This window comes from Solanum lycopersicum, chromosome 2, assembly GCF_036512215.1.
Source record: "Solanum lycopersicum chromosome 2, SLM_r2.1".
Lineage (NCBI taxonomy): Eukaryota > Viridiplantae > Streptophyta > Magnoliopsida > Solanales > Solanaceae > Solanum > Solanum lycopersicum.
The window spans coordinates 63363830-63388462 of NC_090801.1; the positions used below are offsets into that span (position 1 = coordinate 63363830).

The 24633-nt window shown below is 37.9% G+C and overlaps 1 protein-coding gene across 4 annotated transcripts; it reads right to left on the reverse strand.

Annotated features, from left to right (window-relative positions):
* Positions 1-145: 145 nt before the first annotated feature.
* LOC101258912 (uncharacterized) lies at positions 146-22677 on the reverse strand. 4 transcript variants are annotated; one of them, XM_004232439.5, is made up of 35 exons: positions 22242-22677; positions 21399-22156; positions 20089-20214; positions 19921-20006; positions 19168-19276; positions 18544-18639; positions 18337-18399; positions 18173-18232; positions 17243-17311; positions 16497-16578; positions 16329-16381; positions 16155-16253; positions 14806-16038; positions 13581-14582; positions 13176-13511; positions 12452-12710; positions 12139-12361; positions 11644-12034; positions 10986-11135; positions 10673-10894; positions 10343-10564; positions 8913-9566; positions 8069-8329; positions 7639-7986; positions 6989-7401; positions 6454-6883; positions 4710-6008; positions 4274-4534; positions 3900-4190; positions 3343-3816; positions 2311-2742; positions 1784-2062; positions 994-1545; positions 700-909; positions 146-467 (listed from the first exon to the last, which is right to left on the reverse strand). In XM_004232439.5, exons 1-35 carry the CDS (start codon positions 22297-22299, stop codon positions 348-350), a joined length of 11721 nt encoding a protein of 3906 aa, XP_004232487.1. In that variant the 5' UTR covers positions 22300-22677; the 3' UTR covers positions 146-347. The 4 variants fall into 4 exon arrangements, with proteins under 4 accessions (XP_004232487.1, XP_010316421.1, XP_025885288.1 ...); XM_010318119.4 differs by having other exon boundaries at positions 8892-9566; XM_026029503.2 differs by having other exon boundaries at positions 8913-9575; positions 22242-22660.
* Positions 22678-24633: the final 1956 nt, after the last annotated feature.

The window sequence follows — 24633 nt, forward strand, 5'->3', positions numbered from 1 at the left end:
TTTTCATTCGACATTCAACTGTTCCGTTCCTCATTACTGAGTCTTTGCTACTTTCAGCAAGAACGATCACAAACAGATACAATGACAACCTTCTTCGAAAGTAGATCAACATATTAGGCTGCACTGACTAAAACTAATTCCACTATTTGCTCACTAACATTGCCTCTATAAGCGCCTGGAAAGAACCAGCAGCAAAAGGGATATCATTTATATACATGAGCAGCTAGCAATAATATTTACAGTACCATCTAGCTTGCATCACCTAACAGTCACTAATTAAAGTTAGATTACACTATTAGACACCTAAAAGTTGACATAACAAGAAAATTAAATTAGAAAATAATAAATCAGAACCAAGGATGCCACGTCGGATCCATCATGCACAAGTTCCTTGGAGTAAGGGCAGCTTCAACCAACTCCGCTACTCCCCTCTGCACAGATTGCGGCGGATCCATGCCATTCTCCTCCTATACAAGTAGAGAAGCCAAACACAACAATGTCACAATGCAGGCATTTAGATAAAAACTGAAGCCAAAATTATCTAACAACATGATTTCAGTCACACGCAGATGTCTATATAATCATAGAATACCCAGGAGATGGCTAATGCTTGATTTTATTGAAACAGGAAAGTGGTAATTACTTGATGAGGAACTCAAAAACTATATAAATAGCACCAAAAAGAAAACAAGTGGATACCTCTTCTGAGATATATTGAGGGGCTATTCCAGTGATCCGCCCAATGACATTCTCAACATTTGTAGTGACTTTTTGTTTGAAGTCCACAGGATTCAGATTACCTGCCCCTACAACAGTGGCCAGAGGCATCCCAAGAGGTCTTCTCCAAGACCAAGATAACAACTCATCTCGGAAAAACATCGCCAGATGATACCATAAGAGCTGGCTTTGCTGCAGATGGCAATTTTATTTAAGTCATCAGCATTCAGGAATTAAACAAAGTAGAAATATGATGTGTGCAGAAATAAATCTTACTTTAGGAGAGACCACAGCCTGAGCAGCAGCACACATGGCAGAAACAACTAAGCCTTCTACTCCAAAATGAGAAAAAAACGCTTGCAAATTTCTGGTCAGGCGGAACGGCACTGGTTCATTAAATTCAATCATTCCATTTGCATCATAAGCAGGATGGAAATCAGTCTGGAAAATTTTTCCGGTGTTTTTAGCAAATAAAATCTTGTTTGGAGACCTTCCACCGATTTGGAGCATGAAGGACATAAAACTAGAAAGAGCCAACTGGATTGCAAACTGCTTTTTGAAAGCCCACATGTGATTGCCACTCACGAGTGTTTTGTACATATACTGTGAGAATATGCTTTCTGTGACGAAACTTTTTGTGATCTCATTATATGCTTGAAGACGGAGATCAACAACAGCATCTGGTGAGATCTGTCCAGATATGGCTTGGTTGAGTTGCTCCTTGAAAAATGTGATTGGTAAGTCGGCTTCTCGGTCATTTCTTGCACAATGGTTCTCATAAACCTCCAGGAAAGTGCTGTACATCAAATCATCCTCTACCATGCGAACCTATATCATGAATTCACATGGATTTATTCGAAAGAAAAAAGCTCAATGTTGAAAAGCTATGATAATCAGACAACACAAACAACTAGATATAAAGGTACTTACTGTGAAGAAAGCAATTCGCACCACTACAGCAATTATACTATAACTCAATAGAGCATGACTGCCTTATTTCAGGCTAATAGAGCAAAAAAGGGGGAAATGTAACTCTGGTTATGAGGTGAAGAGGATTAGTTAATACCTGTGACCACACGGGTATAATAATAGGGGTGTGAATGCAGATGTGTCGCCGCCTGGATTCCTTGTGCTTATCAAACATCCGATTCATAACACGGAAAAGCTGTAGGATCCGCTCATCACTTCTGGCATTTGGTGTTAAAGATGTCTGAACAATAAAATGGCGCTGAGAACCATCTGATCCAATCAGCGTCAAACGGCGGAAACTGCTACCATGCCTCCGCACTATTGGAATATCTGCTGCCACCCTGTCTAACTTCACAGTATGATCTGGTGCAACTTCCTGAGGAGAAGACCATAGATCAGGAAAAGGTACTATGATATCTAGTAAAGCAAGAAACAGAACAAGAGAAACCAAGAAACAAGTCCCATTGATCATCACAACAAGTCCATTATGTCATTTATATAACTAAAGCCTTGTGAATACATTTAGCACCAGAAAATTCATGTCCCATTTCGGCCATTGGTTTTACTGCAACACTGACTTTACATTCTACTTGCATTTGTAAAGGAGGAGACTAAGATACTTACATGATCAGTAAAGTACTGTCCTGGAATTTCGACATCAACAACATGAAAATCTCTCAACACCCTACTTTCATCTTCCAGCTTAAGCACAGCTGGAAACCGGTCCTCTACATTGCTTTGCAGGACATTTTTCCAATGCTTCAGTCTTTCAGTAAGTTCAGAAAGAGTGGCCGGAAATGTTGCAGCACTGTCAGGATCGAGATCACGTTCAAAATCCTGCTTATATTCTCTTACAAAGTCGACATGTTTGTTCACTGCATCTGCTGAGAAACATGCTCTACACACACCAGAAAGCTCCTTCTTCAGAGACTGAGGAACTTCAGCTGTAGTTGCAGTCGGGTACTTGTAACAACGGTGAAGTAGCGCATTAACAACTGCCAACAGTCTCTCCTCTGGCAAAGTGACAAATCTAGATCCGATCTCAGTGAGCAAGATCTGATAAGTTTTATCAGAAGATGCATTAGCAACTTTACTTATGCATAAATGAAGAAAAAGATTTACAATGTAGGTAATCCCTTTCGATAAATCAAAACATCTACTGATACTACCCCAGTTTGTAAGGTCTAAATGTGATGCACGTATTTTTTAAGCCCCACCAATAATCAAAGCAATCATCCATACAAGTTCGATGATTTCTGTTGACACCACAAAGGTACAGAACAGACAAGATAAGTCTTAACCATGAGCCCCTCCAAACGCTTCCTTTTTAAATATTCATTCTCTCCATAGAATCCAAAACACACAAATTATGCTGTACTTCATAACCTTTACTAGAAGAAAAACCAGAATTCGTTTTTCTTTCATATGGTATCAGTGAAAAGGTGCACAAATTCTTTAGCAAAAAAAAAAAGGTGCACAACTTAAAAGGTTCTGAGAAAATGCAACATCCAATCCTTTTCCAAGCCTCATAATGGATACAACATCCAATCCTTGCTATACTATTAATCTTTAACAACCATATTAAGAGAAATATATAAGTGTCTCATCTAACCCCAGACATTTATTTGTGAAAAATAAACAATACTAGTTACCCACCTCAAGCTCACCGGCCAGATTGGAGTGTTTGCTGCGTAAGGCTTCCATTATATCTTTGGCTGCATCAAAAGCACTGGCAGCAGATGCAACTAAACTCAGAGCACTATTACGACGTAGTGCAGCTTGACCACCATCATTGCCTGATGAACCCTGGTGTAAGGACTGGTCATTACCAGAGGGCATATTACCGTCTGGCCTTTCAGGTTCCTGAATTTGAGAACTATTGCCATCCTGTGATCCAACACCTCCACCAGACTGAGCTCCCTGGGGAGTATGATTTTCACCAGCTGATGATCCCCCACTCTGGCCAGTCATTCTAGCATTCCCATCAGCAAGGCCCATAGGAGCAGCTGCATTGGCACCAGAAACATTTTGCTGCATTCTTTGCTGTGCCATTGCCATTCTGCCATATTCAGACTTACTTGCGACATCCCGACGCTCAAGCAAATATGTTCTCAACCAGTAATACAATGCCTTCAATTACATGCAAGATGGCATCAGATCTAACGGTCACTGAGCATATGAAATGCACAAAACACCAATAAACACAACATTACCTGTGGAAAGACAGTAGCAACTTTCATAAGAACAAGCTTGCAATGTGGAGCTTCTGTCCTCTGCAACGAAAGTAATAACTGTGGAATCCAAGAAAGCCAAACCCAGTTGGGTATCTGCTCCAGGTACTTATCAAATGATCTCCCAACAGGTTCATTTGGAGTATCAAAACTGAGAAGATATAGAACCCGTGCCAGGTGGCCTCTCGAATTAGGAATACCAAATTTGATGCCTTGTAAGAAGCAGCTAACAGAGTATTCTAACCAAATCTCTTCGTGTGTTTCCTTATAAGCCTGTCACAGGCCAAAATTTATAGCATATTAAACAGAAAAAAAATTGAACCAAAGAAATAAACCTGGAATAACCAAATACATACCATGTCACAATAGTTTCCCCAACTAATCCACCCCTTCGGCAGATTCTTGAATAGACTGATGGCATTTGAATAAGCAAGATTAGCCCCTTCACAATCATTAAGCTTTAACAGAAAGTCTCCCTTGAGGCGAAAGATTTCAGCTTTGTGCTTGACAGAAAAATACTCCAGATTAGTACTGTTTATCAAATTAAGGCCACTAGTCAACTCTCCCTTCATTTCTAAATAAGCTTTTGCTTGTTCTCTTATTTTCACAAAAGCTTCCTGCAAACATACAAAAGAAAAATGCATCAAACCACGCAACATATCAAACCATTCAACTAGGCTTCTTTTGGGTTGTTAGATTTTTCATCTTCTTTTTGGGGGTGTCCGGAAGAGGCATAAGCATTTAGAGCTATAGGAAAGAACCTAAGTAGACAAAATGAAGAATATGTAGTACCTGAACTTCCATGGTTGAATGTCCATACATCTTCTCCAACACAGACACACACACCTCATAAAGACCCTGCTTACGAGCAATATGAGCAAGCTTATTGACGTTCCAGGCCTTGTCACGATATCCAAGGTGATGCAACTGTGAATTTGTACTACCAAAATCCTTAAAAGCATCAATCACAGCATTATACATTTCATTCCTCCATTGGAGTAAATCATACCAAACAGACGAACTGTCCCATTCATTTGGTATCCTTAGCCTCCATGTCTCAAGGATGTCCTTAAGATCAGCATATAGGCCACCATGAACCCCAACAGCAGAATTTCCAGAGAGTTTATTTCCATTGGCAATGTCCACAATTATCCTAGCTGATTCCTGAACTTCAACTAGTTGTTGAAACTGCTGTAGAAGGGAAATTTTGGCATGAATGGACATTTCAGGTAACTGCCACCACTGTTCCAAGGCAAGATCAACACCTTTTCCAACAGTGTTTTCAGCCTCAGCCACGCCATTTGTGCTCTTCTCATGAAGGGAAAAATAGGACTGAATAATTCGCAGTTTTGGACTATCCTCCACTTGAGCCTTTGGGATAACATGGTCTTTTAAATATGCCCAATCAGGCTGTTTCCACAGACTATCAAGCAATATCTCATAATTCTCAACCATCTTGCCAAAGTCGACCAATACATCCCATTGACTAAGTTGACTAGCACAACATAGCCACTGCTCCTCCCAGAGACACATTTCAGCTTTTGGAACTGTATTGTTGTAAGTGCCCTGGGTTGCTTTAACCATGGCTTGGTAGAAGAGACTTTGAGCCCGCTGCCAATAGCCATGCTGAACAAGAGAAAGTCCAGCCCGTGTCTCAGCAGTAATTGACCGTTTCTTCCACAATCCACACCTCATATCTTCTTCATTGAGTAATCGGTAAAGCTCAGCAAGAGACTCTGAACATTTCGTGTCATTCAAGAAAAGCATAACATGACTTTCCAGCAGCGCTAACGCAATATGCCATGCATTGTAAGTTTTTCCGATGTACTTGATTAATTCACTAGGCATTCGAGGCTGAGGATGACTCAGCTGAAGTCCTTCCAGAAGAGCTTGCACAACATTTGGCCGATGGGCTGCCTGCTTCTTATGATAATCCTTTGATAACAGAGTTATCATTGGCTTTGCAAGTGCTACCTGTTCTTCCTTGTGCAAAGTCACCCACACAATAGGGAACACCAAAACCCAGAGGTGATATGCAACATTTGCATCTGTGTGCGCCAGTTCTCTCAGTGGAATGACTAGATCAGCAACCTTAAACAAAGGCGACATCTCAATTTACGATGACTTATGGATAAAAGGTGTAATGCAGACGTAATGACGTGTAAAATTGCTGTAATAAAGATCTCACAAGGATAGCTAAAATTGACGTTCAAATATGCCAGCAGAGTCACAACAACCGTATTAGAATAAATGACCAGTCCAACAAGTGTATATATGATTGAAAAATGCATAAACAAATCTAAAAGGGAATTCTGCTCAACAATAGGAGCGTCGAGTTTCAAGTATTGCGGGTGGAAAATACTAAAATCCAGATACAAAATTACGGAATGACAGAAATTTGACCAACAATGATTATCAAAGAAACAAATAAACAATAAACAAGGAAAAAACAGACTGTAATTGTGATCATGAGTGCTTGTGCTAGTGACAACCTTAAAGGTATATATGTTTGTCAGCTAAATGAAGATGCGATTACCTGGAGCTTGCTCATTTCATTCAAAAACTGTGCATGTTTTGCTATAAAACTATCAACGGTTAGAGGAGCCTCTTCCGAACCTTCTGGAACATCCAAGACCATAGGTTGTGGCCCTATAGAATCACCAATAGTACCCGCCACTACAAGTGGGGGCACCTTGGCAGAATTTGGAGCCAGCGTTATGGACTTATCTTCAACCAAAATAGCTAAAAGAAGATCAAGCCCTTGCTTCAGCCAAAATACATCACTCAAAGCTTCCCAATCCTGAATTTGGATGATGTACTGCAATCTTGTGAACAACATTCTCCCAAGGGATTCATGATAAAGAGTAAAAAACTTCATTCTCATTTCAGGATCTTTTGCCCGTATCCCAAGCAAATATTGCCTCTCTACCTTCTGGAAAACTTCGTGACGCAAAGAATGAGCATACCTGGAAATCAACAAGGTTGTTCCATCTCACGCCATGGTTAAAGCAAGCTGAATTACCTCAAAAATTGAAAATGAATGAGTAAAAGTAAAAATGAAGATGGCTTACTTGTTTGAATCTGCACAAAGACCATAGAGAAGCTCAATATACTTTTTGTCCCACTCTTCTGCAGCACTGGGCGTGAAGTTCTGTTTATCCACTTGTGAAAGCCTCTGGAGGAAAGAAACAACATCTTTTGGAGAAAGAAAGGTACTAGATGCAATAGAAACTCCAGGCTTTGTCATGTCCTCTTCAATCCATCCCTTTATTACATCTAGTATACTAAGCAACACAGAAGAGTCGGTACCCTTCTCAGAAAGCAGGGAGTTCAGTATTTGGGTTACTGGTCGTTTACAATCTGGGATGGCCATGACCCTTTCACTAATAAGGCCCAACACAGATTTCAAGTTGGCAATGACGACTCCAACATCAGCACCTTGACGAGAAGAAGTGACAGCAGAATCAGGATCTGATCTCTGACCCTGTACGTGAGAGAATACCATATTTGTTGTCAACAAAACCACTACTTAAAAGAATCCTGCTTTGTACAGTTTAAAGAAGAATCGGGAAAGCTCAAACTCAAGAAAAATGTATAAAATGAACTCTAGCTTATACTAAAAGACTCTCAGGGATTACTAAATGAACACATCTCATACTCCCACATATGAATCAGCAGAAACTATTGATAATAAATACAGCATCCAAACATCATGAAATACCTGCCGCACATGGGAACCAATAGATGACCCCATATCTCGAGCCAGGCGCTGAAGAAGACGGACCAGATTTACTGGCTCAATAAAGTTTTTGTGCACCTCTGCCAAGGTTTTGATAACATAGAGCACAAAGCTCACCATGCTACCTGAATTGTCTTCTCCAGAAGTCTGAGGAGTTGCAACAGCAGCAAGGTGCTTCTGTATAAGCTCTTCTACCTTTTGATACAACATCTTCACATCTTGTGTTGTATTAGATCCTTCAGGTGGAAAAGCAACGTAAACCATTTTCAAGAGGCAACACATTGACTTCCCAGCATCTAGCACTTTGAACTTGAAGCACGGTTCTAGAATCTTTAAAAAAAATTGAATATTTGAGATGAAGTGCGCCAATTGGAAGTACGGTCATAGTAAATGGTTCTTCCCAGGGACATACCTGAGATATATGGTTGATATTATTGCGGATGAACAGATGAGGTTGCTTTTCAAGAACCTTGTTCATGACATCTAGACCCTGGGCAAGTGCTGTGGAAGGGTCCTTTGACTGAGAGGGTGGTAGATTGTTGAGCAGCTTCTCCAAATAATTGAATTTGACATTAGCATTTGGCCAGACCTCCAAAGCTTGTGATAATAGATCCAAAGCTTGTTTGTACATCAAACTTGCTTCCTTATCTTTGGGCTCTATCACTAACGCCACCTGATGCCAGACGCATACAAGTTAATATCAGATAACGAAGAATCCTCAAATCATGAAAAAAAAAATTCCATTAAAATAGTATCGTAAAATGGAAAAACTAAATTGAAAAAAGAAACACAATATCTCAACATTATGAAAAGAAAAGAAAGCAGGACTCCACCATGCTCAAGAAAATATAGCTGACCATCCACCCCAAAACCCACACACAAAAAAACTACAATAGTGATTGAATATGAACATCAAACTGTATCTTCACATAAAATTGCATTATCTACTGAGTTCTTTTGAGGCAAGTGAATAAAGAAAGTCCATACAGAACAGAACTACTTCAAGGGCTAGGAAGGGAAGCATCTCAGGAAAATCAGGTTGAAGACCCACACAAATTTGACTTGTATGCCAAAAAGTGCAAATTACAGGCACGAGTATAAATAAAAGCCGAAGATTCAGAACTGTATCCTTTCAAGGAACAGGATTAAATAGCCAAATTCATGTTCATCAAATAGGAGGAGGCAAAAACAGGATTAAATAGAATGAGTATGCTCCTGCCTAGAGCTTCACAAACCATTTCAGGGAAAAACCATACTCTGATCAGGAAATTAATAATCATTTCCTCCATTGCTGCATTTGGCTTGAACTCTTCATCAGGTTGCCCGCCAGATCCAGGAGTTTCAATATTAGGAATTGATGAAGCACCACCAGGCGACATAACACAAATGGATTGAAGACCAGGTTCAACCTTCACTCGCTTACTAGGGTCTTCTGAGAAAGAAGATCCATCTGGATGCTTGGGATCAACACTACCAGCAGAAGCATGACTCAATCCATCGGCATTTTGACCAGTCCCATCATTAGCAGGTACTATTTTCATTTCACTTTGTCTTTGTCGTTCCCAGTTCACAACCAACCCAGCAAGTTCAATTGCAAGTCGTCTATTTTCAGCCGTAGTATTATATGGCAATCCCAGGCGACTCAGAGAGTTAACCATCTGAGGTACAAACTGTGCTCTACAACTGTAGAATAGATCTGAATGGCGAACTATGAGCTGGAATATGTGGATGAGATTAGGGATAGAGTGACCCTCCTCGACGAGAATCTTTTTGGTGTAACGAATCCAGATAGGCATACGGGAATCACCAAGAGGTAACCTTCTTGGAAGTGCTGGCATGAGTATATCAAGTGCTTGTTTAACCAACATTTTATTCTCCGGCTGGCAAGTCCTAAGGAGAGCAACAAATACCTGCAGTAACTAACTTCCTCTAAGATTAGGTTGCACTGAGAAAATAGATCAGCACATAATTCACAGAAAGAGTTTAAGTTGTGCCAACCATAAATAAGAAAACCACAAATTCTTCCACAATCCTCACAATGGGATAAAGTAGAAAAGTAACAGACATCACAAACTCATGCGAACACAACCTACATTTTTACCCATTCATAAGCATTAAAATATACTTCAACAGAATATTTTTTAAGGACTTGCAAAGTATTGCACATTGAGAGAACAACCTGTAATCAATGTTGGCCAAATTACAAACAGCATTGTACTGGGCTGGAATAGAAGGAGATATCTCACAAACAGGAGAAACACATAAGAACTAAGGCTTGTTTCATACATTTAGAGCACAAATGGATAGAACAGAGAAAACACCACTTCCTCTCTACACAGATGGCCTTTGGAAAATAACACAAGAGAATGTTACAGCAAATGCTTCTGAAGACTAGCATAAAACATGTCACTGACGAGGGTACATCAAAGCAATGAAATACTATGTCTATTGGTACAGCTAGTATCAGTGAGGTGATTGAATCTGACTGAATATACAGAAGTCTATATGCACTACAACAAAAGTTCAGGTGAGATAAGGGAATTCATCTTGGAGAGAGCTTTTATATATTAATTAAAATACATAATTAATAGAACTTTAATTAATTAAAATATATAATTAATAGAACTTTACGCCAGTGACATATTGCATGCAGATGGCATCATGAAACCTCCACAAATAGTGGTACCTGAAGAATAATTTTTTCTGGAGCTTGATAAGCCTCCAAGAAATGGCAGACATTAACAAATGCCCACTGTTTACTAGCACTATCTTCACGCTTCAGATGGTTCCAACCAAACTTTATAAGTTCCTTCCGGTGATGAACAAGGTCTGTCTGCAGATACTTGAGAAGCAGAGTAGCAAGTTGCAGAAGCTCTATCCTCAAAGGCTCATCATAATCAGCAGAAACCTACAAAGATAAATTAGGGAAGAAAATGATATATAACTAAAATCAGCACAAAATTAACAGTAAAAGAAAATGAACTCCACAAGAACATAAAGAGAGGCAATCATTTACCTCTTCTGGAGGGTCAAGAAGCTTGTCAACAATAGTCTTAATTATTGCAGAGTCAACTACATCCCAAGTCTGACCATTCTGAAATGCGTGGGCTAGCATTGGAAGAATAAGCATTTGCATTACAACCACCAAATGATCATGACCAAGTTGTCTAGACTGGAAAAGGTTCAAGAAATGCAGGAGCAGGGTTCTCTTCATGTTCGGTGGATAGCCTTCAGCAACCTTAATCGCAAGCCATCAATAGGTTATCAAAACTAAGAATCATCCATCTAGAGAAAATCATGATAGACAGATAGCAGCCTAACAAACATACCTCAATGATATAGAACTCCTTCAAGAAGGTAAAATCTATACGAGTACGAAAGAGAAAGATGGAAAGGATATCAAACAGAACATTGATTTCAGTTTTATCATGTCGCAAATAATTCAGGAAGCATTTGACAAGCCATTTGCTCTCTTTGACCTGAAAATTGGTATTCCATTAGTTAGAAGGAAATTCATATGAAAGAAAAATCAAAAACCAATTTCGTAAATGATAAACCAAACCAAAAGCATCATCAGAACATCCTGACAAAATAGTAGAAAAGCAATACCTTTGGAACCTAAGAAATAATACAATTATCTGCTCATTAAGCAATAATTGTTTAGAGATTAGTTAAAGTAGCATGGCAACAAAAAGTAAACCATCATCATTTCCCCAATACACTGAGGAAACTAATTATTAATTCATCAAAAACATCATGAAAGAATAAAAATCACCACAAGGCAGGTAATAACAGTCCAAGTTCCATACAAGGATCTCAACTATCAAAATCAAAAGTCATGGAAGAATAAATTTTACACTATAAAGCAATCAAAGAGATAAACTTTCATGTGGAACAAGCACCTTGGAAACAAACAATTATCCCGGGATGATTATGCAATGAAGAAAATAAAAATACCAGTTATCACGAAAACACAACGTAACTTGCCTGAACTAAATTTAATTCCTGCTCATTCTGCAGACGGGAGATTCTTGCTGGTGACTTCCACATTAGTACCAGAGTATCAAAGATACAACGGTTGTTCTGTAACCAGTTGGGCATCAACTTGACCAAAGTTTTCACTAAGGAAAGACCCTGGAAATAAGCATCTTGAGGAGCCACATTAGTTGAAGCTGAAGGAATAGAAGCCTCGACTTGAGGAGTACCAAGGCCTTCATCACCAGTAGAAGTGCTTGGCCGACTCAAAGATTCTTGTCCAGCAGATGCATCAGATTTAGCAATAAATTCAGGAAAAGCACTTGCAATTATCTTTTCCGGTGATTTTGCAAGTTCTTCTCTTAAAGGCTGCCCAGCATCTGATCTTATGATGTACATAAAGCTGCAAATATCTTGAAAAAATCAGAGAACTGTGGAAGCAAAAAAGCAACATAACTGCTCGTACCACAACCCAGGGAACACAATTTCAACAAGCATAATGCCTACCGCCTGAAGTATTTAGGTTGACATAGCCGAGCAAGAAAGTAATCCACAGCAGCAGTTGGATATCGATTCAGGAACTTGGTCACTGGCAGCCTATATGGACTGTTAATCTCACTGTAAAACTGCCCAGGTGGAAGGGCTGATTCCAATTCAATAGTCAATGTCACAAGATCATCCAGAAACTTCCCAGCCGCAGAGGGAAGAAGGTGGAAGAGTTCGATAATAGCTGCAACCACAAAAAATACGTGTCAGAAACAGAAGTATATCCGCACAGAAGATACCCCATGTGATTATTAGGAGCAAAGTTGTATCCTACCAGCAGCTATTTTTGGTTCCTCTCCAGCCTTCCACGATTTCTGACACTGTGCTAGCTTTTCAGGTTCCAACCATTTCCTAAGATGCTCCAGTAACTTGCCACCTAAGGTCACATTAAACCAATTGGCCAGCAGTTCAAGCAGGCGGGCCAAACCTTGAAGAAGAGGCATGTTGAGATTTTTAGTGTGGGCCAAGTTAACCAATATAGGCCTAAGGCTACTTTGTAGAAGTTCTTTAGGCATCCTTTGCTGCTGTATGACCTACATAACAAAGACACCATGAATGAAAGAAGAAACTAAGACTAATGAAGCAAAGAATTGACGAAAAGTTATAGCAACAACAAAGAATTGACAGAAAGTTATAGCATGCAACAGAAAAACAAGCATCCAGCAAAGCATGTGCACATTATTCAAAACTTCAGTATGCCTTTGGGAGTAGAAGATGAGAGTCTAATGCATGCCTTCAAATACAACACCCAATGTTCTACATAGGCACACAAAAATTGATTCTCTGTCCAGCCTAACTGCATTCCCTTTTCGTCTATTTGTACTTACATCCCGCAAACTGAAACAAGTTACTTTTCTCCCAACCTCAACAGTAAAGAAATGTCCAAAGGAACATGACTGTAACCTAATCACATTTCTGAAGATCCACTAATATGCCATAAACATGGAAGATTAGACAAAATCAATAAGTGAAAAAATCTGATGTAAGAGAAAACCAACCTGTCTCAACCCTTCCTTTGCAACAGCTACAATTTCAGAGGTTCTGCTTGTCAGAGACTTAAAGAACATCGAAATAATTTTTGAGCGCAGCTCAGATTGATTTTGGGTTTTAAAATCCGCCCATGCCATAGCAGTACAGAGTAACTCAATGCAGGCTGTGCGCAGTTTGTTCAACGAGTTGGCAACCTTAGGATTCATAAATTTAATAACCCACACTGTTTCATCAGCCTCAGCTATTTGCAATGCTTCTTGCAGGAAACTAATTAGCTCCTGAGTCAACTTTAGAAGTGGAGGTCTCAAGGCCAAGCAAAAGTTCAAAGCTGTAACAGTCCCCACCTGAAGATACAAAATAATTAGTTCAGATGCAAGAAAAGCATAAAGATAACTCTATCAACAAAATTTTACCTGTTGTTCAACTGTCTTTGACCGTAATGGACGCCCTACAAGAGGCTGAAGCAAAGGTTGGTATAGGGGTTCAAGCAACTCAGAAACCTCACTACCAGTCCTGCTTGCAAGAAGTGCTAAGCAAGACTGCACAATCCTCCTCACATTGATAGACACATTAGGATTAAACAATTCCAATGCGAAGTATTCAACTACTCCTTGGAAGCTTTGCCTCCGCGCTTCACTATTTGCTTCATCAACATTATTCACCACACGAAGAACTTGTGTAAGCACCTGGCTGGTCTCCTCCTGCTCTTTAGTGGCATAAACAGGAAGTCTTTTCAGAACAAAAACAAGTCCACGCACAATACGAACTTGAAAAGCACACAAAGTTTCAACGGTGACTTTCCCAACCAAAGCACCAAGCCCGATGACTCCCCCCATTTGTGATTGCCATGTACATCCAAAGCAACAATGCAAAAGACGGGGAAGAAGCTGCTCAAAAACAGGGACACGAACACTAGGAGGTGGAGAATATACAGGACTCATTGATGGGCTAGAGACCATCATAGGTGTAGCAGGACCTCCTCTTGACATCAATACATCTGAGTGTTTTGAGCGAGCAAGGAATAGAAGTGTCTCAGCAAATACATTTAGTGCATTTAAAGCTGCCTTGGCGTGCAGTCTATTTTCATCTGCCAGGACATCCACTAAAGCATCCAAAAAGATAAGAGGGTCTAACTCTTTCAGGTTGGAAGAAGTACTATATCTTGACTTTGCACTAACAATGGAGCTAGACGAAAGCACAGAAGCACCAACTGGAGCAGCAGAAAGAGTACCATGGGCAGCAGAGCTTTCAATATGAAATATGATGGCAAAATGTCGACAGACATTGATGACATAATCATCTTTGGAATCATGCAGATCTGGTTCAGCACTTGCTGCGATAATGGTCATAAGGAGAATTTTGAAAACAGATCTTTCAGCAAGGAGTTGAGTCTTTGTCTTGACGCCCAGGTCAGCCTAGAAGCATGACATTTGAATCATTACTATATGAATCAGCTGGAAATAAGATAAGAAGATAACCTGAACTCTCAAACTCTCAGGCAACTACTAGATTAAATATATATCTGACATTGCTAGCAACATAAAATAAAGGAATTACCACCAATGAAGTTATCAACAGGTTTTAAGGAATAAACACAGCAAATAAGCTATCAACAGGTTTTCAGGAATAAACACCAACCTTTATATCAGATGTCTCTGATCTTCTCCAAGATGGATCAACTGAGGAAACTAACAATGTCGATAGCATCCTAGAAGTAAATCCATCATCAGTAGCACTACCTGGAAGATTAAGTTGAGATGACAGGCATACACGAAGAAATTTCAGAGCTTGTTTTCGGTAGAAAGAATCCACAATAGCACTTCTTTGCATGACAGCAGCCACCGCAAGACTTATACAACGATCTAACGGCACCAAAAATGGAGTGGATGGTTCAAATGTAAGAATAACACGAAGCCCATGCTCAGGATTCTCCTTGCATTCAAGAGCAAGAGGTTCTTTGAGAAAACGCCTATTACGCCCACCTAACTTGCCAAGGAGCTGCAGAGACTTCCCACCCCAAGGATAAGGTGCGGGCCTCAAATGAGACCATAATGCCAAAATCACCTCAGACATGACATTTGCCATGCTTGGTTCCAAAAAATCAGGGTTCAGACTATCAATCCAGAACTCAAGTGTTCTTAAACCAAGACTCACCAGGTCATCACTTCCTTTGAGACACATAACAAGAGGCTTCATCAGGCGAGGAAGGTAAGGTAACAGTGAACTTAACCGTGCAGGCAGAGTCAAACAAAGCTCCAGCAGAAGCTCTCTCATATCTTCACCATTAGGCCCCTCAAGCAAAGCCAACAGCATACTCAAACAGAGTTGCAGCATTGAAATCAAGTCACGCAATAGAAGTTCAAATTTTCCTCCAGCAAGGGCGCGGAACATTGTACGAAGGAGTTGCAAATAACCAATGGGTTTTTCTACCTCAGTTGCATTTTTCATACAAGTTTCCATAATAACATGCACATGAGGCTGCAGAATGCGCTCACAGTCTGAAGGAGCCTTTGCAACAGCACCAAACAAAAACCGAAAAAGATGCAAAACCAGCTTTGCTGCAGGTGAATCTGGATGCTTCAGGACATCAAGTTTGCTGCTTACAAGGAAGTTAACAAGGACATCTGCAAATGGTCTAAAGACCTTTGGTGCTTGCAATAGGCTGGAAAAGATGTGGACTAACTGTGTGTTCGAAATCATGCACTCAAACAATTCAGGCATGCACAAGGAGAACATGTCCATTAGATCCCGTGGTTCCATAATAGCCAAAATCTGGGAAAAAAGATGGATCATTTCTCTCTCTTCCTCCTTCTCCTTGAATAATGCCAAGCAATGAACACCACTTTTAAGCACACCGGAAGCTTTCCAAACCTACCAATAGTTAAAACATTAACAAAATTCCTTGGCCACAAGCATCCCCTAAACAAGGATTGAAGTGATGTAATTGAGGCCAGTAGGCAAGATCAAATGCTGCATTAGCATAATACCTCGTCTTCTCTCATTCCTTTAAAAGGTTGAGGTACTGATGAACTAGTCGAGGCTGAGGAAAGAACTTGAGGAGGCGTCCCCTGAGTGGAAGCCGAAACCTATAACCAGTTGGACCACATAAGAAGAAGTAGAAATATGAAGGTGGAACTCCTGGAACAGTTAATATTATATACCTGTGATCGAGGCAAATGTGCATGGGTGATGCTCCATATTATGGTTTTCATTCCTAAAAGATGTAAAGGTAACTAGTTACAAAGAAAAAGAGCTAACTCAAATTAGGAAAGAGCAAAAACGGTTCATCTATCATTCATGATCTACAGGTAATGTTAGTGAATTGTTACCCATAACCAAAGTTTTAATCAGATGCTTGCAATCATTGACTTCCTTAGAGTGCTCCACAGGGACTTGCAAATTGAGTACCGCCTAGAAAATTACACTTCATGGTCAAGGAGAGAAGACCAAATACAAACAAAGAAATTTAATAACAAAACAATATACTAAAGTAAGCTTTCCGGCATTTCAAACATCACCTCTAGTCAGTCTATGATTGTTCTTTCAAGCAAAAAGGTAGCAACAACAGCAAGACAACAAAATAATCCAGTAAGTCAGTAACGGTATCACCCTAGCATATAATCTTTATACTAGTGGATTCTCATTCTTTGTTCAAGAGATTCATGATCTAATTTGCACTAGAAAGGCAATCCCCACTACACAGGAAGAAGTTTTAAATATGAATACGAAGTTCAGGCACATAAATGACCTTTTGCAGTTAGAAGCTTATTTTTTATAATGAGTGGTAGAAAGAGATTCTTTCTATTTTATTCAAGGATCCCAACAACCTCACATATAAAAGTTATGTCTTACTTATAAGAAACACGGAATAACAAATCAAACAACAATGTGATTATAACTATCACTTAAACAAATTATTCAACTTACACCATTGAATATGCAAATTATCAGTACACATAAAATAAAATTTAAAATAAGGCATTAGAACTAGAGGAATCACATAATACCTAAAAAGGAGTCTGACAACTCAGAAAAGCACTGAATTGAGGAAAGCAAAGATATTCACGAAAATTACCTGCACTGGAAGTTCTAGTTTTGACCTCAATGTTGATCGACCTTTCACATCCTCCCCCTCTTCGAGTAACTACAATCCAAATATACGGAGGAAGTGTTAGTCTGAAAACAGCTGATTGGTTTATAAACAGGGAAGGAGGGAATATCCGACAAATAAGCACATTTGATGCCATTGTAATCAGGAAGTCATTGTGAATGTCATTGAGCACAGTACACATGTATAAACGAAATTCATAACATTAGATTAGAGAATATTTCATAATACTCCCATGGATACCCTAGAATAATTTATATTTATAGACTACTTAATTAGTTTTTTTATCTTGGACATCTCTTTTATTAAATAATAGGCAGTACCAAGATGGTACTACAGAAATTACAGAGATTAAACTGGATTTAGATTGCATAAAGTTGAAGGAAATCCAAACAGCAAACCAAGAACAATGAAGTTCTTGGACATCGTTACCCAACAATTTCAGAACCTATTTTTTTAATTATTTTTTCTATTTGCACACTTAAGTTTCTAATGAGTTGTTTGGAAAGGGAAGTAAATCATAATACACAGATTGAAAACTGAATTATGATATGATTAGATTGAACAATTGATAATGGTCGGAACTAGGATAACAAAAGGTAGAGCTAAACTGAAAATAGTAGTAGTATTTTTGTGAGTTTAATAATCTCCAACTTACAAACATGAAGCTATACAAGATCAAAAAACAATAGACTGCAACTAAGTTCAAAGCTACTCTGTAAGAGACAAAAATTATAAGGATAAATTATATGGTGTTCAAATACAGGCTTTTTGTTCTGCATCCAAACATAGAGCTACTGATCTTTCTCAAAAATATAAGTTAACAGAGTTACAGGAAACCCAAAGACCCAAGAGAATTCCACATCATCTAAATGAAAGTTGAAATCGATTTATTACCTGCGGAATTGTACGTTTAAACGTGTTGAATTTGCCGACAAAAGCATCCAAAATCCGACCCTAACACAAATATAATGACATGAGTTCTAGTACACAAATATCTTAAGTAACTGTGGTTTTTCAAGAAACAAATAATCTTGAAATATGCAATAGTAGTCCCAGACCAACAAAATCCTTGCTTCATCCATGGATTGCTGGTCGACACCTTTCTCAAAAATTGGTTCCACCTGTCAAAGGAATATGAGGGTATCTGTCAAACTGAACATTGACCACTACCATCTTAAGGTCCAAAACATCTAGTTAAACTACAGCTGCAATGACAGGGGAGCAGATATACACTACGCTTTCAGAGGAGAAAATATGGTCCTTACCAGATTTAACATCAAACGGGCACATGTGGTATGGATGCTGAGCGACAAAGAAGCATCATGCATGTTGCTTGAGAAAAGGTAAATTATTCGTGATAACTGCACACAAGTAAGTCAAAATATATCTTTTTCAGTAGTAGCAGAGGAAAAAAGAGCATATGCAGACGGCATGATCAGTCGAAAGATGGGAAGAAAATACAGATCACATAAGAAATTTGATAAATAAATACTAGACAAGGAGAAGGGTGACGATAAAGAAAAATCCAACTAATAATGTTCATTTGTTCAACCAGAATATTTCAAGTTAATTAATCGAAGAAGCAAACTATCAGGCAATTTGACCTCTCCTTCCTTATCTTAAGCTTCTTTGTCACGAGAGGGACTCAACCAGTACTGTGAATCCAAAGAAGTCTTTCTTTGGTAAGGCCTTTATAAAACATAATTATAACAGAATCAGAATCATACAACATTCCACTATGTTGGGAACTAGGGAGGAGGTGCAAAGGCCTTCATTCACACAAATCATTTCACCTTAGAATCATCTTTAAGAAGGCAATAAGACCAACAGACTACCATGGAAATCAACATCTTGCAAAAAAAGGACAAAAGTATTAAAGCATGCAATACCTGGGACAAAGAAAGATCCCCCCTGACATGGTGAACAATCTCCGCCAATAGGCTGTAAGCCAAAGGCCTCAATGTCTCAAAGCATGCACGGCCAGTTCCAACAAGGACCCTGATGGAGTTTATTTCAAACATCAAATTGTAACATCTAACCAAGAGAGACTTAATTAACTAATCCTTACTCATTCCTGAATTCCCACCGACAAAAACAAGATAAAAAATACAATCCACAATTGCAAGAAACATGCACCAAGAAGGCAAGAACTAGCAAGAAGTTATTCAAACACATATACATACTTTAACAGAGACTTAGTGGATACATTTTCTAGGAGGAGTGTTAACAGCAACAAATTTTACTAGTGTTGTTGGTTAGTCACCTAATCTTGATTCCTATCAACCCTTTCCAATTGTCTGCCAGCAAAAGGCACAGTTCTGCAAACACACTTTAATACACCTACTTCCAGAAATTGCCATAAGCCCCACTGCAATCCACAAATTAGATTCTATGTGCAGTTCAGGAACTTCCTGACCAGGTAAATATATATAGAAATGCAAGACTGGGCCAAAAGGGGTAGTACTAATCCAGGGAAAGGCAAATGCATGGACACTTTTCCAGGTAATGAATGAGGAGCACTTCACAGACAGCTTTTACCGTTTAATGCTAAACATTTTTTATCAAACTCATTTAAGAAACTAAATTTCTGCAGCCACAGGAAAGCATGAGTTTTCCCAGCCAACATCTGATTGAAAGTTTACCTTTCTTCCAAAAGAGTGTCAATAAGGGGAAACAAACCCCTCTTGAAGTCTGTTCCAAGAACATGTTTGAGGGCCACCAGCAATTCCTAAATAAACAAAGCTCAGTTTTCAACTATATGCAAAAACAATGAAAAATCAAGTCTGCAAGGAGCATGCCAAGGAGTTCACCTTTCGGATGGACACTGAGTCTGAACATGTGACAAGCAGATTCACAATGCTTTTACATATACTCTCTTCATGTGGCTTAATGTAGTCAGCAAAACTCTTCAACAGGTAAGTCAAGAAAGAAACTGTCTATAGATTCGAACAAAAAAAGTCTGTTTAGTCTTCCATCTCAAAATGAATGGGAAAATGTAAGTAAATTAGAAAAAGAATTAGAATAAAGGTGAACAGAAATCAAACAGAAATGGACATATTTTCCAATTTATTGACGTTGGAGGTAAAATAATATTTAATGAATCTGGGTGTCACTTATTCTGGTGAAGTATAATCAGTATTCAGGAAGCGTGAAGCGGAAAAAAGCGATAAGGCCCCGCTTCACGCTTTAAGCGATGATGCGCTCACATACTCATTCTAGTCTGTGAAGCGTAGAAGGCTCGCATCGCTTCGCTCGCTTTCCTAAACACCGAGTATAATTATTAAGAATCTGGGACATTCCCTCACATAACTGCTTGTGCTCGGACAAAATTTTAAGTTAATAACCATGGTGATAATGCCAACTTGTGTGTACCTCAATTGATTCACCAATTACCTCAAGCCTCCTGCTAGTGCACATACAGGATATTTCTACCCATCAAAACTTAGACAGATAGGAGAACTTCACCAAGTGTCACTCTTATGGCAGTCTAACCTTCATACCAAGGTTGTCACTCCAACTTTTCAACCGCTCGGCCACTTCTTTCGGGGTTTTAAGCTTGAACACACTATTAGAAATCACGATAACGCTCCGCCATTGAATTTCTTTTAAATTCTTTTGGTTGGTGGGTGGTGATGTTGAGTGGTGGATGGACTTCTGCTATACATTTTAATTTCCTTATCCTGTTGGTACTTTATGCCACGGAGTTCACAAATTCACTCAACACCATCATTTTTATCAGGTAAGATCACTCTATGATCAATTAATTATGCCAGGGCATAGGGACAGCCTGATGGCAGAAGAAAACCCACTACACATGGCACAGCAGAATATACAGAAAACCAAGTTCTCCAAAAATGAGCATAAGTAGGTAATGTCGATAAACTAAAAGCAATAGACCAGGAATATGATTAAAAGAGCAAGAATAAGATTAAAAGAGCTTCTAGTTACCATAATCCCAAAAAAAAAAGATTAAAAGAGCTTCTTTTCTTCAGGAAACTCGAGCAATTATCAAACAACTTGATGTTCAGAATTGGCCTAAAAAGGAGGTGACTTGTACCAATTTGCACAAAAACTGAAGAGCTCAAGTGAAAAGAGTAATTTCAAGAGATCAAAATCTTACCTTAACCTGTGCCCCCTTCAGTTCAATAAAGTGGGTCTTCAAATGAGGAGGCACCTTTTCAGGCCCCGCCACTGATATGGCTGAAACCATCAACGGCAACAGATGGGGAATATTTGTCTGAACCAGCCGGCCATACAATTGAAACAGGAACATCACCACCAGCGGACTCTCAGTAACTATCTTAAATGATCTCGTACTGGGATTAAGCTGGCCAGCACCAAAATACCCATTAGAAGTACTCATTTGATCTGACACCTCCATTGGCTTCACATCTGCCTCACCCAAAGAGGAGACAGACGACGTGGGCATGGGCGGTGGAGGCACTGCCATTGCCCCACTCTCAAAGAAATAGCTTACAGTAGCTCTAAAATTCTGGTAAATTTTACAAACAAAGTCCAAAAAGGGTTGAACTTCATTTTCTAAAGAAGGCCTAAAGTTCCGAAGCAAATCAAAGATAATACGGATGCAAATTAAGCCATTTTCTTCATTATCCGTTGTTAGAACGTGCATTGCCACCTTCAAAAGCTCCTGTACAAATGGTCTTAGTACTTCACTATGAGGAAGCCTATTTAGTATCTCAACCACAATGTTCCTCAGCTTATGTTCAGGATTATCTGAGAACTGTGGCTTTGTAATATGATATAATACACCAGAAAACGCCCGAAAATAGCATTTTAAGAAATTCAAATACTCCCCTGTGTGCGTTATCTCCAAACTATCCCGTACCTCCATTGCCATCTGTAGTCTTGTTTGAATTGCTGTTACACACACATATACACAGTTAATAAGAAAGAAAAAAAAAACAAAAAGAAAAAACCAGTGAACTGTAAGGTAGTGAAGTACGGAGGTCGGCTTCGTAAAGGTGCCGCGAATGCTGCTCGAAATCCTGAATAGGACTCATGTTGTATAAACCCTCAAAACCTGATGCAGAAAAACACAATCTTTGAAGCAAACGGACTTGAACTGGGGTTTAAGTTACGATAAATTGAGAAGCTTTTGAAGAGAACTGATTTTCAATAATTCAGAGTTGTAATTTGAACGAATTGGACTGAAATTACTGGCTTTGTATTTGAATTTTGAAAGGGGGATTTTGAACTAGGGTTTTGAGAAAGGATCTAATTGATCGAAACTGCACAAGACGAGGGAAGTAAATTTCGTTCTCTCCCTCTCCCACGACGGAGGATTCTAACTCCGCCCGGTTCGCGGTGGACGGGCTATTTAAGGTGTTCAACACTAATTAATTTTTTTTCGGTGTTTGTTATAATTGTAATTTATCCCCTAATGACTTTCATAAGTTCACTTAACTACAAATTTTATGTGCTAACTTCCTTCTTATGATCTAAATTAGTACCAACTTATCATCAGAAATATTATTTTTATTATAATATTGGCTAAATTTTTCACAATATATATAGTTGTACGTATGTTTTATTAAAATCGATAAAATTAACGTAAATATGTGTGCTATAAATAGTCAAGATCGCATTTATTAAGTAAATATAAAACGAACTAAATTTTATTAACGGAATCATATATTTATTACTCATAATTTTTTAGAAAATCTATGGCCATCCGGAGATATTTTCGATGTATCAATGCAAAAAAATATATGGGATTTTTCTCTTTATTGATAAAATACTCAAAAACAAAATTGTTTATATAAAAGTACTACATTCATTTTAAGTAAATATATGTGTTATAATAGTCAAGATCGCATTTAAGTTAAGTAAATATACGACAAACAAAATTTTATTAATGAAATTATGTATTTATTAGTTATAGTTTTTAAGAAAATATACAGTTATTCGTAGATATTGTCGATTGTATTAATGTAAAAAAAATATACAAAATGACTTGTTCAAAATTATTTTTTTTAAAAAAAGACAAAGAATGAATTATTTTACAAATTAATGCTTTATTCACATTTCACTCGAAGAATTTTCTAGTAATTCAATATAAATATTAAGCTATAAACTTATTCATCACCTCAAATCTTTGTATGGTTGTTGTTTTATATTAGAGAGAGAAGGGATAAGGGAGAGGAATGGAGAGAGATATACATTATCATTATCGTATCATATTTTTATCTCTTTTTTTTTAGCTTTTATCATAATTTTTTCACTCTTAAAATAAACAAATACAAAGAGAATTTAATAGTATCAGAAAAGATAGATTTTTTCCTGTTAAACAAAATTATTAATAAAGAAAATACTACATTCATTGCACTTTGCAATTCACAGTACTGGAAACATTTGCAAAGGTGGAAATTGTAGCGTTATTCGTAATAATATTGATTAATTGATTTTGGCTATTTTGAAAGCATTTCATGCGTTATAAATATTAGTAATGGCTGAAGTGGTAACATTACATCAACAGCCAAAAATAGCATATTCTATCATAATGTTATTATTATGTATATAGATCAAATTTTTTATCAAAAGAAAAAGAGGACAGTTAATAGCAAAATATCACAACAATAATAGAATTATCAAAAAATCTTATTTATAATGAACAATTTAATAATATCTCAATAATGAGTTAGTTAAAATAAAAAGAAAGTATAGTGTATTTTGATATTTCCAATAATTATATACTATAGAAATATAGAAAGACCCACAGTTTACATGAATAAAATAAAGTAGCGGATTTACTAGTCATTAGTGGAGTTTTAGTATATGGAATATATTATTTATATGGTCTTAAGATGTCTTTTATGTCGTTTTTAGAATAGAAGTAGACATATCAAGAAATAACATGAAACCAAATAAATAATACTATATTGATTTTAAAAATATATACATAAACATCTAATTTTACAAAACAAAAGTAAAAACTATGAATTCACGTGATCCAAATTTACATATAAATTAGGCATGTTTGGTTATTTCTTTGGATTTGGTTGAAAATAGTTGATATTAATTGTTGTGCAATTATTATGAATTTATTTTAGATTTACATAAATTTCACAGTTAATTTATGAACTAATTATTTGAATATGCTATAATTTGTAATATTATATATCTTACTAGGTTTTAGGATATTTAGATACGTTTAAATATATGCATATGAGATACATGATGTATAAACTAGATGTAATTTGTTATAGATATATTGTACTAAATTTAGGTATAATTTGTTTCAAAAACATTATATCCAAGTGGATTCGCATGTATTTGTACAACATAACAAATTTCGGTTGCCACTCTGCCATGCATTTAGTATCCTAGATACACGT

Excerpts from the sequence above, each read along its gene's own strand:
- LOC101258912 (XM_026029502.2), bottom strand. The coding sequence starts at position 22,299 with ATGAGTCCTATTCAGGATTTCGAGCAGCATTCGCGGCACCTTTACGAA. Across the intron at positions 16,382-16,496 it reads GATTAAAACTTTGGTTATGG|GAATGAAAACCATAATATGG; the intron begins GTAACAATTCAC and ends TACATCTTTTAG. Across the intron at positions 4,535-4,709 it reads ATTCAACCATGGAAGTTCAG|GAAGCTTTTGTGAAAATAAG; the intron begins GTACTACATATT and ends GTATGTTTGCAG.